Genomic DNA, 12,269 nt, shown 5'->3' with positions numbered 1-12,269 from the left:
TGTGTTTTCTAAGGTCCAAGGTCAACGCAGCCGTATACCAGGAAGTTTTAGAGCACTTCATGCTTCCTGCTGCTGACCAACTTTATGGAGATGCAGATTTCATTTTCCAACAGGACTTGGCACCTGCATACAGTGCCAAAGCTACCAGTACCTGGTTTAAGGACCATGGTATCCCTGTTCTTAATTGGCCAGCAAACTCGCCTGACCTTAACCCCATAGAAAATCTATGGGGTATTGTGAAGAGGAAGATGCGATATGCCAGACCCAACAATGCAGAAGAGCTGAAGGCCACTATCAGAGCAACCTGGGCTCTTATAACACCTGAGCAGTGCCACAGACTGATCGACTCCATGCCACGCCGCATTGCTGCAGTAATTCAGGCAAAAGGAGCCCCAACTAAGTATTGAGTGCTGTACATGCTCATACTTTTCATGTTCATACTTTTCAGTTGGCCAAGATTTCTAAAAATCCTTTCTTTGTATTGGACTTAAGTAATATTCTAATTTTCTGACATACTGAATTTGGGATTTTCCTTAGTTGTCAGTTATAATCATCAAAATTAAAAGAAATAAACATTTGAAATATATCAGTCTGTGTGTAATGAATGAATATAATATACAAGTTTCACTTTTTGAATGGAATTAGTGAAATAAATCAACTTTTTGATGATATTCTAATTATATGACCAGCACCTGTATGTATGTATATATATATATAATCTTTATTTCTGATTTGAAGATGAACGTAAGTCTTATGGGTTTAAAATGACATGAGGGTAAATAAGTAAATGACAGTTAATTTTTGGATGAACTAACCCTTTAATGTACTACAGCAGTCATATTCTTCAACCACTTCACACATTCCCTCATGTGTCTATCTCATTACAAGACTATATTGTTTAACATTATTGATGGTTATGTAATGAGAAATGTCATGAATGTGCTCTGTTGCTAGGACTCCAATGATGATCACTCATTTCGCCACCTTGACTTTGGGATCCCCCTTGTTGAGCATGAAGGTGCTGTGCTCCCATCTTCCCTTCATCTCAAACCAGCTTCAATTAAGATCATCATTGAGGGAGAAGTTGTGATGGAAGGTATTAAAATCTTGCCAAAAGCTGTGTGCATTCTCTTTGGACTTTCATATGCACTGCATCTCAACTACCCCAAATCAATGAAGAACACATTCCAGTTCATCCAACAAGTACTTCTCATGTTGGGCCACAGTGAACTAAAACCCAGCTTACAAACATTAAAAAAAAAATCAACTTACAATTTGATTTTCACAAAGGAATTGTGAGAAGCTACCTTGACTGTTTTTGTTCTCAAGAAGCACAATGTGAATCTTTGAACGGATTCTTGTTCAGATGGTCCAGTCACTGCAGTAAGTGCTCTAAAGTTTACTAGTGTTCTGCGCTAAAAGTGTACTGTATGTTTAAAACGGCATATTGTTGCTCTATTGATACAAGTTAAGTTGTCAACTCAAAAGTTGTCACTAGTTGGAGTGTGTGCGTGCGGACTTTTTCCCTAATTTTCATTGTTTAATGCTTGTCTGCATATTGTTGAATACTGTGTGTTCATGGATGCACCAATACCGATACCAGTATCGGTATCGGGAAGATACCAAGCTCATGTACTCGTACTCGTAAAAATACCCCCGATACCAACGACCGATACCTCACGTGACGTAACTGACAGAATTTTCCGTGCCACAATGTCAGCCTCAGAGGTGTGGAAATACTTCAAAATTAATGCTGACAACACACACATTGCGAACTGCATGCTTTCAATCACAATTCGTTATCGATTAGTGAAGGCGGGATAGGCGGAATCGCGCTGAATGACACAGACCAGAAGTGCTCTCTCTCTCTCGCGTGCGCTCTCTCTTTCTTGCGCGCGATCGGTTCTCCTTGCGCCTGAATGGTCAAATGCACACACAGTTGTCAAAATGTCCATCATGTGGAGTATCTCATACAGTCGGTTATGGCTTAAGCGGACGTAAACATTTGGGTGAAAACAGGATATGTGTCAGTAGGCCCATCCATGGATTCGGTCTTAAAGGGACCTTAGCCTAATTAAATATTTGTCAATAATGTTAATAAAACAACAAAAGATAGTAAATAAATGTATACATGGTATATAAACCTACTGTATCTGGAAAACAAGTTTATTTAATTTGTATCTCTATAGTATTTGTTGTATTGTTTGTAATACGTTTGTAAATTTCTTTTTATATAACAATTATATATATATATATATATATATATATATATATATATATACATATATATTGGTAATTATGCCCTTTGAAGGTTATTGGACACTGAAATTTTTGTTCTTTAAGTTTGTGACAAGCACATAAAAATGTATTACTTTTTTAATTAGAGTAATAATAAATAAGCTGTCCTACTGTGCTTGGAAAATTGCAACATCACCAAAAAAAAAAAAAAAAAAAAAAAAAAGAGAAATTAATAAACGTATAGGCATCGGTATCAGTGAGTACCAGAAAAAAATATCGGTACTCGTACTCAAAAATTGGTAGTGGTGCATCCCTAATAGTTAAGCAAAAAGATTTGCTTATGCAAACATTTTTTACTTGTCTTTTTGGTTGACAAGTTGAGTACATTGAAGTATTTCCTGTTGTTGTTGTTGTTGTTTTGTTTGTTTTTTTGTTTTGTTTTTTTGGTCAACAATAAAAAAGAAAAACATTGAAATTTTATTGTTTAATTTCTTCAAATTACAAAAACTACTACTACTAATGTAAACTTGATTTGTCTACTGCACCACTTAAGATTGAATGTTCATATAACATAACCTGTGTAGTTTCATCCTGTGTAAAAACTAAAATGGATTAGTGCAACGGGTTACCACGCAATTTTCTAGTAAAGTCAACTAATAAGAGATATAATCTGTGTGAAATTATCTGATAAGTCTGTGTTTAAAGCCCTTGTTTTGTGTGGTTTGTGTTTATAAAGCTGTTGAACAGTTCCTGTTCTGACCGGCAGGTGGGGCTGTTTTCAGTCGGAGGTTTCAAAAAGAATAAATCATCACTTATTTTAAAGAGCTGATGAGGTAATAATAATACAACTCTTCAGCGAAATTGAGAATTTGTGTCTAACTTCTATAAGTGTTTGTTCTCAGCCTCTCAGACAAAGATGAGATTCAGTACTGAACCACTGGTCTGATTGATTTTTTTGTTTGTTTGTTTGTTTTAGCAGCCCGAGGACCTCCTACACAGACAGATTCTGTGGATATGACAGCAAAATATGAACATAAAACAACAGAGACAAATGTGGGATCTTGAGGTATCCATGTAGACAAATAAATACAACAACACAATTTACATTAATTAAAAAAGAAAAAGAAAAAAAAGTAATGCACAGTACCTTGAGCATCTTGATTAAGTCCAGAGTGGATGAAGGACATCAGCACTAAAAGCAGAAGAAACACAGATATGAAACATTTCCATTCATTCAACACAATGTAAATCACAATGTAAAGTGTTTTTCTGTTTTGATGCTCATCCAGGTGAGAACTGATGGTTTATTCTCCAGCATTTAACATCATCACACACAATGACGTCACAGGACTCGTGAACTGATACGAGAGTCGATTCACTGATGATTCACTGATGATTCACTGATGATTCACTGATGCTCAACAACAGAGAAGCAGTTTGAACCACTGAGCTTCACAACATTCAACATATGATGTTATTCTCATCAACTAATGTAATGTCAGACTGGTTTCAGTAGTGCTTCTACAATGTAGTCCTTCGCTTGTTTTGTTTGTTTCTGAAGTTCACGTGTTTTGGTCCCTCTTCTTGTATTTTGCTTTTCTATTTCTATTTATGATCCATATCTTCTTTGTATCATTCCCTCTGTTTGCTTCCCCTGTTTGTGTTCTGCTCATTTAATAATATATAGAACCTTTCACACCTCTATGACATTATTAAATCACGATACATAAAAATTCTCTTTGTAAAGACACTCGCATACACACGTTACAAGCAAATATTAACATTAATGTGATTAACGTTTCACACCACTGATTCTTCACTGGAACAAAACAAGCTACAGAAGTCCAAACCAAATTAGGTCAAATTGTTTGAGACACACAACTTCACTTCCTGTTTGACAGTGGAACCATCAAATTAATTGTGACTTTATAGTGGCCCCAAAAATAATTTGGACATTTAGGTACCTAAGTATTTTGTACAACTTAAATGAACCAACCCCAGTTCCTTTAAAGTGAACCAGAAAGGGAACAACGAAGGTCTTAGTATAGTTCTTTTATGGCGTCTAATAATTTAGGGTGTGGACATGCGTGTTATATTGGGCCGAGACACCACTGGAGTTTTTGAAAACACCTTTAAATTTAAAAATCCAAAACTTATTTGCATTACATATTAAAAATGGCATTTTAAAGAAATATAGCACAAGCAAAGTTCAATCAAAACATTTATCAAAATAATTTATGGAAACATGTTGTCTTAGACACTTTTTGGCTGTCAAGTGTTAGTGGAACAGGCTCATATGTTGATGTAAACCTGTGGTTATTCTGACTCCTGAATGATCTTGAGAAGACCTGATTTCCTACATCCACTAAATATGACACTAAGATCAACTGGTTAAAAGTAACTGAAAAGGTGTCTCATAAAAAAAAGAAGTTAGTTCTGAGAAAAAATTGAGCATCATTTCTTGGCTGGTGACACTTAAAGTGTGATAATAAAACATGATAGAGAAGCTGACTGTGTGTTCGATTACTGTTCTCAATCTCTCTCAGCCTCTGATGGAGAGTTTTTAAAGAGCAACATACAACACAAATGCATATTAACAAATACATCTTGATTTATCTGAACTACTTGAAATAGGATGAAAGACAATTACAACAAAACAACATTTCACATGCAGCACAGATAAATGCATGCTTTCTAAAACTCTTTATCTGATCAACATGTAACATCACACTGAATTTAAACAATAAACAGTGAAACTGTGAATTCAGACACTCCCTGAGCACAACCATTATTTTATCTTTAGCTAAAAGCATTGTGCAGAAAACAGAAACATAGTATAGAATATGATTAAAATACTCACAGAGTATGAGAGGCAGTGCACTGGACCCCATACTGTCACATTAATGGACTGTTTTAACAGTGCTGTGTGCTAAAACAGACACTTCCTGTTAAACAGTCATTAACACTTCAAGAAGAGACGAGGGAGGAGGAGACAAAACTACACAGAAATGCATGAAGAAAGAGTAAACAAGATCCATTTTAAAATATTAATCTCTGTTATATAATGCATGCAAGTAGAGCTCTGTTCATCTAGGCCAGGGGTCTCCAAACTCAGTCCTGGAGGGCCACTGTCCTGCAGAGTTTAGCTCCAACCCCAATTAAACACACCTGAACCAGCTAATCAAGGTCTAATTAGGCATACTAGAAACTTCCAGGCATGTGTGTTGAGGCAAGTTGGAGCTAAACTCAGGACAGTGGCCCTCCAGGACCAAGTTTGGAGACCCCTGATCTAGGCCTTCTTGAAATGACTTCAAGTTCTTCCAGTAATTGTTCTCACACTGCGTTCTCTCACATTGCCACACACATTACGGACAGTCCAGTGAATACAAAGTAATACCACGATGAGGCATCTAATGTAGGCTTATTTTCATGTACCGCTCGACCGCTCTTATTTGAGTTATTCTCTCATAAACAGTTGCAGCGCCTGATCCCTAGCGGCAGCTGCTGGTGGTACATTTCGGCGTTTGCACAGATTGTGAGTTGCTCTCTGGTTTCAGTATCGCTCCATTTCTGCCATTGTTATTAGGCTAGTTTGAGATGCCGAAAGCCTTGCCTTTAAAGTAGATGACAGTAGGCAGCCGAAGGCAAGGGGGTTTGAGCCAAGATGATTGATATAACGAACACATGATCGAGTGTATCTGTTAGCATATTACATTTCAGCAATGTCTGCATATTTTCCATCTATTTTACATTTGTTAAAAACGTGACTTCTGTAAAAGCCTAGGACCATTTAAAAATCTGTGGAAAAATTTGCAATTTGTCAACAATAACCCAGAATCAAAGCATAGTGTGATTGTTGCTATATAAATATATAAAGAAAGCAAACAGGGATCAAATTTAAGACATTTCACTTCTCTTTTAGTGCATTCAAATGGCCAGAGACTCAAGATGAACACCAGCACATAGAAATGACTTAAAGTGAATTGCATGAATTGACACACACGATCTAAAGTGATTCAGATGGGATGGACTGATGATTCACTACAACAAAATGTAACATTTTTAATTCTTCTCTAAAAAGGAGGGTAGAACATGACAGCGGTTACATTCAGAAGTGAGAAGCGCATCATTCAGGCCTTCCTGAACACAGATGGATTTCTAAGGGGTTAGTTAAGTTAATGAAAATGACTTGTACATGTTGCTGTGAATCTTTTGCTCTTAGAGTATTTTAAGCTTATGAAAGTAAGGATGTGGAAAAAAGCATAAATATTTCTTCTACTCTGCTTAAAACCACAGAGCAGAAATAGAGCAGAAGTTAAACCACAACGATGAGCTCAACTCTTTATTCAGGCCTCTTAAACTAAAGACGATCTCTGTCATTTTCTCACTAAAGCAATAAATAAAACAAATAAGGCATTTATATAGCACTTTCTTATATAAATGCCTTATTCCTACCAGAAGCCTACGCTCATTAAAGGAGCGAAGGCTTGTGGTACCATCACAGAGAGGCACGAAATCACTCTCCAGGACATTCTCGTTCACTGTTCCTTGCTGGTGGAACGATCTTCCTGCCTTTATCCGGAATGCAGAATCCCTGGCAATATTCAAAAGACAGCTGAAAACTCATCTCTTTCGTGAGCACTTAACCTCATCTTAAAAATAAAAAAAAAATTCTTATACCTATCCTTTCACTTCCTCTAATCCCTCTCTATCGTAGCTTATGATACTCTGAGCATTGCCTAAGACTTGTATTGTGAGCACTTTTTGTGTCTATTTGCCTCGTCATGACGACTCGCTTGTTGTATTCCTCACTTGTAAGTGGAAACAAGTCGCTTTGGAAAAAAGCGTCTGTCAAATGAGTAAATGTAAATGTTATGGACTACTGTACACCCTTTACAATCATATCAGGAGTTTCTGCTGAGGACTGGGGAAAAGTCATTTTCTCTGATGAATCCCCTTTCCAATTGTTCGGGGCATCCAAAAAAAAGCTTTTTCCGGAGAAGAAAAGGTGAGCGCTAACATCAATCCTGTGTCATGCCAACAGTAAAGCATCTTGAGACCATTCATGTGTGGATTGCTTCTCAGCCAAGGAAGTGGACTCACTCACAATTTTGCCTAAGAACACAGCCATGAATAAAGACTGGTTCAAAAACATCCTCCCAGAGGAACTTCTCCCAACCATCCAAGAACAGTTTGGTGATGAACAATGCCTTTTTCAGCATGATAGAGCACCTTGCCATAAGGCAAAAGTGATAACTAAGTGGCTCGGGGAACAAAACAGCAAAATCTTCTTGTTCAAGATGAACTACACTAGCCTGCCACCGGCTGGCGAGATCTGCTGGTTGCAGGCGGGGGAGGAGTACAGAGACGGCCGTCAGGTCTGACACTTTGTGCTTTAAGTAGTGTACTGAACCAACGTCATTCATGGCAGACCATGCACGCAATTTTTGCATTGATTGTAGCCAAAAAAGTGGATGCGATTGAAATAAGAATATATATTTACTAGATAGCGTAATCATAAACTTTGTTAATGTTTTGTGTGTTTTGTTTGAATATCAGATATCCAATATCAAGATTGGTTAAATACAGGAACTTGTCTAAGAAAAAACATGCAACACACGTCGTCCTTGTCATCACAGAATCTGACCAATGAGAATAAAGTGTGTCATCATCAAGGCTTTCCCAGCCAATTTTGAGCAACTGCAGTGCCTGACCTAGGCGGCTGGTCTCATTTTGCTCTCACGGTACTTTGATGGCACGTGATTGTAAGGCGGCTGCAGCGCCGATCAAAGTCGGACAAATTTTGTTTGTTTGTTTGTTTTTGTTATTTAAAGGGCGCGTTACGGTGAGTGTCCATTACACCATCAAAAATCCGCTCAGTGCCGCTGACAATGCTATAACGCCTCCGGCTTTGGGGTGTGTCTGTACTCTGTAGCAAGTGTGTTTAATCTATGTTTCCCTTTCGTGGGAACTATCGACGCTACGTCGAATGACGTGATGGGAACCCTCTGCGTGATTGCGTCGTGAAGCACTTCTGTATCCAACCAATGATGAGACGAGACGTCAGAGGCGGGCGACGTCACGGACCAGGAAACTATAAAGCATACCCAGAACAAAGAACGCTAGCTTCTGTTGTCTTCAGCAAGCGCTCTCTGTATCTTGTGTGTCTTATTTAGTGTTGTCTGTCCCGTTTTTCTGCTCACAGTGATCTCTTCGTCTGAGGACAAGAGTTTCAAAAGCACTCACAAGACACGATATATATATATATATATATATATAATGGCGGAAAAAATGAATAAGCAGCAGTTCATCAAGTGTGTGCCTCCCTGCACGCGATTCATCTCGGGTGGGGACACACACGAGATGTGTGTTGTTTGCCTGGGAGTCGAGCATGCACAGGCAGCTCTCGAGGGGGCTGTCTGTGTACACTGCGAGCGGCTCACTCTCAGAGTATTAAGATCACGCCGCGCGCTCTTTGAGGAGGGTGCCGCGGCGAGTGTTCCCCGCGGATCTGGTCCCGCTGCTGCTGAGGCACAGCGGAGGCTGCATTCGTGGGGATCACAAATGGATCTGGTAGAGGGGGGAGAGACGGGCTCTGCCTTATCTCTCCCCTTACCTGCCAGACCCAGTGTCTCTCCTTTGGCGGTGGAAGCACGCGCTGCGGTTTCTTCCCCCCGGAGGGAGACACCGACGCTTAACATATCTTCCTCTGAGGAGGTTGACGTGGTGAGCGTCGAGGCTGGAGATGAGGACCCGCCATCCTCGTCTCCAGCTTATGAGGAGCTGCTGGAGGTAGTAACCAGGGCAGTCGATAAGCTAAAAATAGACTGGCCCGCGGAGAGAAGCGAAACGAAACCAAAAAGCAAGCTTGATGAGCGCTTTCTCCCCGCACGGTCACTACCCCAGCGTCGGGGTCTGCCGTTCTTTCCCGACCTCCACACCGAGGTGTCGAGGTCGTGGAATAGACCTGTGCAATATCGTGTGTTCAGCCCCCAAACATCCACATATAGTAACATCGTGGGGCTGAAACACCACGGCTATGGGGCGATGCCTCGGGTCGAAGAGACGCTTGCGAGCTATCTCTCGCCCGAGTCTGCATCGTCCCTTAAGACCCCGACATTGCCCACTAAGCCATTAAAGACAACATCGGGCTTGGTGGGCAAGGCTTATTCGGCAGCAGGTCAGGCTGCAGCTTGCCTTCATACAATGTCCATTCTGCAAGCTTACCAGGCTGATCTGCTGGGGGAAATAGATGAAAGCGGGGAAGCGACATTTGAGACCATACAGGAGCTCAGGAGGGCGACAGATCTAGCTCTCCGGGCCACCAAGGAGACGGCCAAATCAATTGGCCGCTCTATGGCAGCCTTGGTGGCCACAGAGAGGCACTTATGGCTCAATTTGTCAGATATAAAGGAGAAAGATAAGAACATCCTCATGGATGCGCCGTTGTCTCCTGTGGGCCTATTCGGCGACGCAGTGTCATCTGTCGTCGATAGGTTCCAGGAGACACGTAAACAATCAGCGGCCTTCCAGAGATTCCTTCCCCGCCGTATTCATCCCCCTGGGGCTGCTGAGCGGGAGCAGCCTCAGCCGATAGCCGGCTCCTCGGCGCACAGAGCGCAACAGAAGGCCAGTGTGGCCACCCGTGCTCCCCCGCAGAGAGCTTGGGGACCGGGGCGGCCAGCACAGGCGAAGTCTTCCAGGGGTAGGGCGGATCTGAGGACCGTCATTATTTCCCGGAAGGCTTCAAAAAAGAAGTCCTGACGCCAGCTGTCCGGGACTTACGAGGGCAGCCCCTCCCGGAGAGGTTCGGGTATTAAAAAATCTGGTACCTGTTCCCCTTCGGCGCCCTCAGGGGGCCGTTCTGCCAACCCTGCCACCCAGTGTGCGTCAGGGCGCAGCGGCCTCCACCGATCCTCCGAGGAGGGTCGGTCATCACTTGATTCGTTTGTCTGCAGGTGCGCCGTGTCAGACCAACGAGCCAAGTGCTCAAAAAACATCAGAGGCCAGTCTCGAGAGACTGGTTCCCTTAGTAGAATTTATGGAAGAATGGAAACGTCTCCCGAACATTTCGAAATGGGTGCTGCTCATTGTAGAACAGGGTTACAAAATACAGTTTGGCTCTCGGCCGCCCGGGTTCAACGGGGTTCTTCCAACACTGGTGACCCCAGAGCAGTCTCTGATTATGGAACAAGAGGTTATGACACTCTTGCAAAAAGGAGCTATAGAAAGGGTTCCTCCTCCCAGCAAGCTGTCAGGGTTTTACAGCCGCTACTTCATTGTTCCAAAGAAGGATGGAGGATTACGTCCGATCATAGATTTACGTGTGCTAAATCGATCTGTACAAAAGTTAAAGTTCAAAATGCTTACACTCAAACAGATTATCCCACAGATCAGGTCCGAGGACTGGTTTGTGGCGATAGACCTGAAAGACGCATACTTTCATGTATCCATCCATCCTCATCACAGGAAGTTCCTCAGGTTTGCTTTCGGGGGCGAAGCTTACCAATACAAGGTTCTTCCCTTCGGCCTATCTTTATCACCCCGCACGTTCACGAAGTGCGTGGATGCAGCTCTGGCTCCGTTGAGACTCCAGGGCATCCGCGTGCTGAACTATATCGACGATTGGTTGATATTAGCTCAAACAGAACGATTGGCAGTTCAACATCGAGATGTTGTTCTGTCGCACATGAAGAAGCTTGGGCTGAGGCTCAACGCCAAGAAAAGTGTGCTGGTCCCGAATCAAATTACCAACTACTTAGGGGTAGTGTGGGACTCTACCACGATGCAGGCATATCTATCCCCTGCTCGTGTGAGTTCCATTCTCGGGGCCGTGAAAGGGGTGAAGTTAGGCCAGTCACTCACTGTAAAACAGTTTCAGAGACTGTTGGGTCTTATGGCAGCTGCGTCCAACGTGGTAACTTTTGGCCTTCTGCACATGAGGCCCTTACAGTGGTGGCTCAGGACCAGGGGGTTTTCTCCGAGGGGAAATCCTTTTCGCATGATCAAAGTCACGCGGCGATGCCTTCGTGCTCTGGTCATGTGGAAAAAGCCTTGGTTCCTGTCCCAGGGACCCGTGTTGGGGACTTCTCGTCGTCGTGTAATGCTTACGACGGATGCTTCCCTCACGGGCTGGGGGGCGATCATGAGTGGTCGCTCGGCTCAGGGTTTATGGGAGGACCATCAGCTCTCCTGGCACATAAATCGGCTGGAGATGATGGCGGTATTTCTTGCATTGAAACACTTCCTCCCAGACCTGAGGGACCATCACGTGTTGGTCCGCACGGACAACACGACGGTGGTCTCATATATCAACCATCAGGGGGGTCTGCGGTCTCGCCGACTTTGCAACTTGGCCCGTCGGATCCTCCTGTGGGCCCAGGGAAAGCTCCTCTCATTGAAAGCAGCATATATTCCAGGGCATCAAAATGTGGGAGCGGACGCCCTGTCGAGGCAGGCGCCGACGCCCGGGGAATGGAGACTCCACACCGAGGTGGTGGAGCTCATCTGGAAAAGATTCGGTCAAGCGGAAGTAGACCTATTTGCTTCGGGAGAGTCAACCCAGTGCCCACTGTGGTACTCCCTAACGTACCCAGCACCTCTGGGGCTGGACGCTATGCTACAGACGTGGCCGAGGCTACGTCTGTATGCATTTCCCCCGGTCGCTCTGCTCCCGGGAGTTCTGGAAAAAGTACGCCAGGAAGGGGTCAGCCTAATACTGGTGGCTCCGTACTGGCCGACCAGGATATGGTTTGCGGACCTAATGTCCCTGTTAGACGGCTCTCCATTGGAGCTTCCTCTCAGGCAGGATCTCCTGTCTCAGGCGGGCGGCACAATACTCCATCCCCGCCCAGAACTATGGAAACTGTGGGCCTGGCCTCTGAGGGGGCAAGGCTCATAGAGGCTGGTCTCCCAACCGAGGTTGTGGAGACCATCCTTCACTCCAGAGCTCCCTCCACAAGGAAGCTATATGCATATAAATGGAAGTTGTTTTCTACTTGGTGTAGCCAACGAAATACGGACCCTGTCCA

General features: G+C 43.1%; 1 protein-coding gene across 6 annotated transcripts in view; it reads right to left on the bottom strand.

The window, feature by feature from the left end:
- Positions 1–5,174, bottom strand: part of LOC127516295 (Fc receptor-like protein 5) — a 192,660-nt gene extending 187,486 nt beyond the window's left edge. For 4 of the 6 annotated variants that reach the window (XM_051900781.1, XM_051900783.1, XM_051900782.1 and 1 more), the window contains exons 1-2: positions 5,099–5,174; positions 3,386–3,430 (exon numbers count right to left, since the gene is read on the bottom strand). In XM_051900781.1, the coding sequence (XP_051756741.1) occupies positions 3,386–3,430; positions 5,099–5,129 (76 nt within the window). In that variant the 5' untranslated portion in view covers positions 5,130–5,174. The remainder of the gene's footprint in view (positions 1–3,385; positions 3,431–5,098) is intronic. The other 2 variants (XM_051900794.1, XM_051900797.1) reach the window with 1 other exon arrangement.
- Positions 5,175–12,269: the final 7,095 nt, after the last annotated feature.

Source organism: Ctenopharyngodon idella, chromosome 7 (assembly GCF_019924925.1).
Source record: "Ctenopharyngodon idella isolate HZGC_01 chromosome 7, HZGC01, whole genome shotgun sequence".
NCBI classification, from domain to species: Eukaryota; Metazoa; Chordata; class Actinopteri; order Cypriniformes; family Xenocyprididae; genus Ctenopharyngodon; species Ctenopharyngodon idella.
Note: the sequence above shows the minus strand (reverse complement) of the source record. Positions and strands in the feature narration are given on the sequence as shown.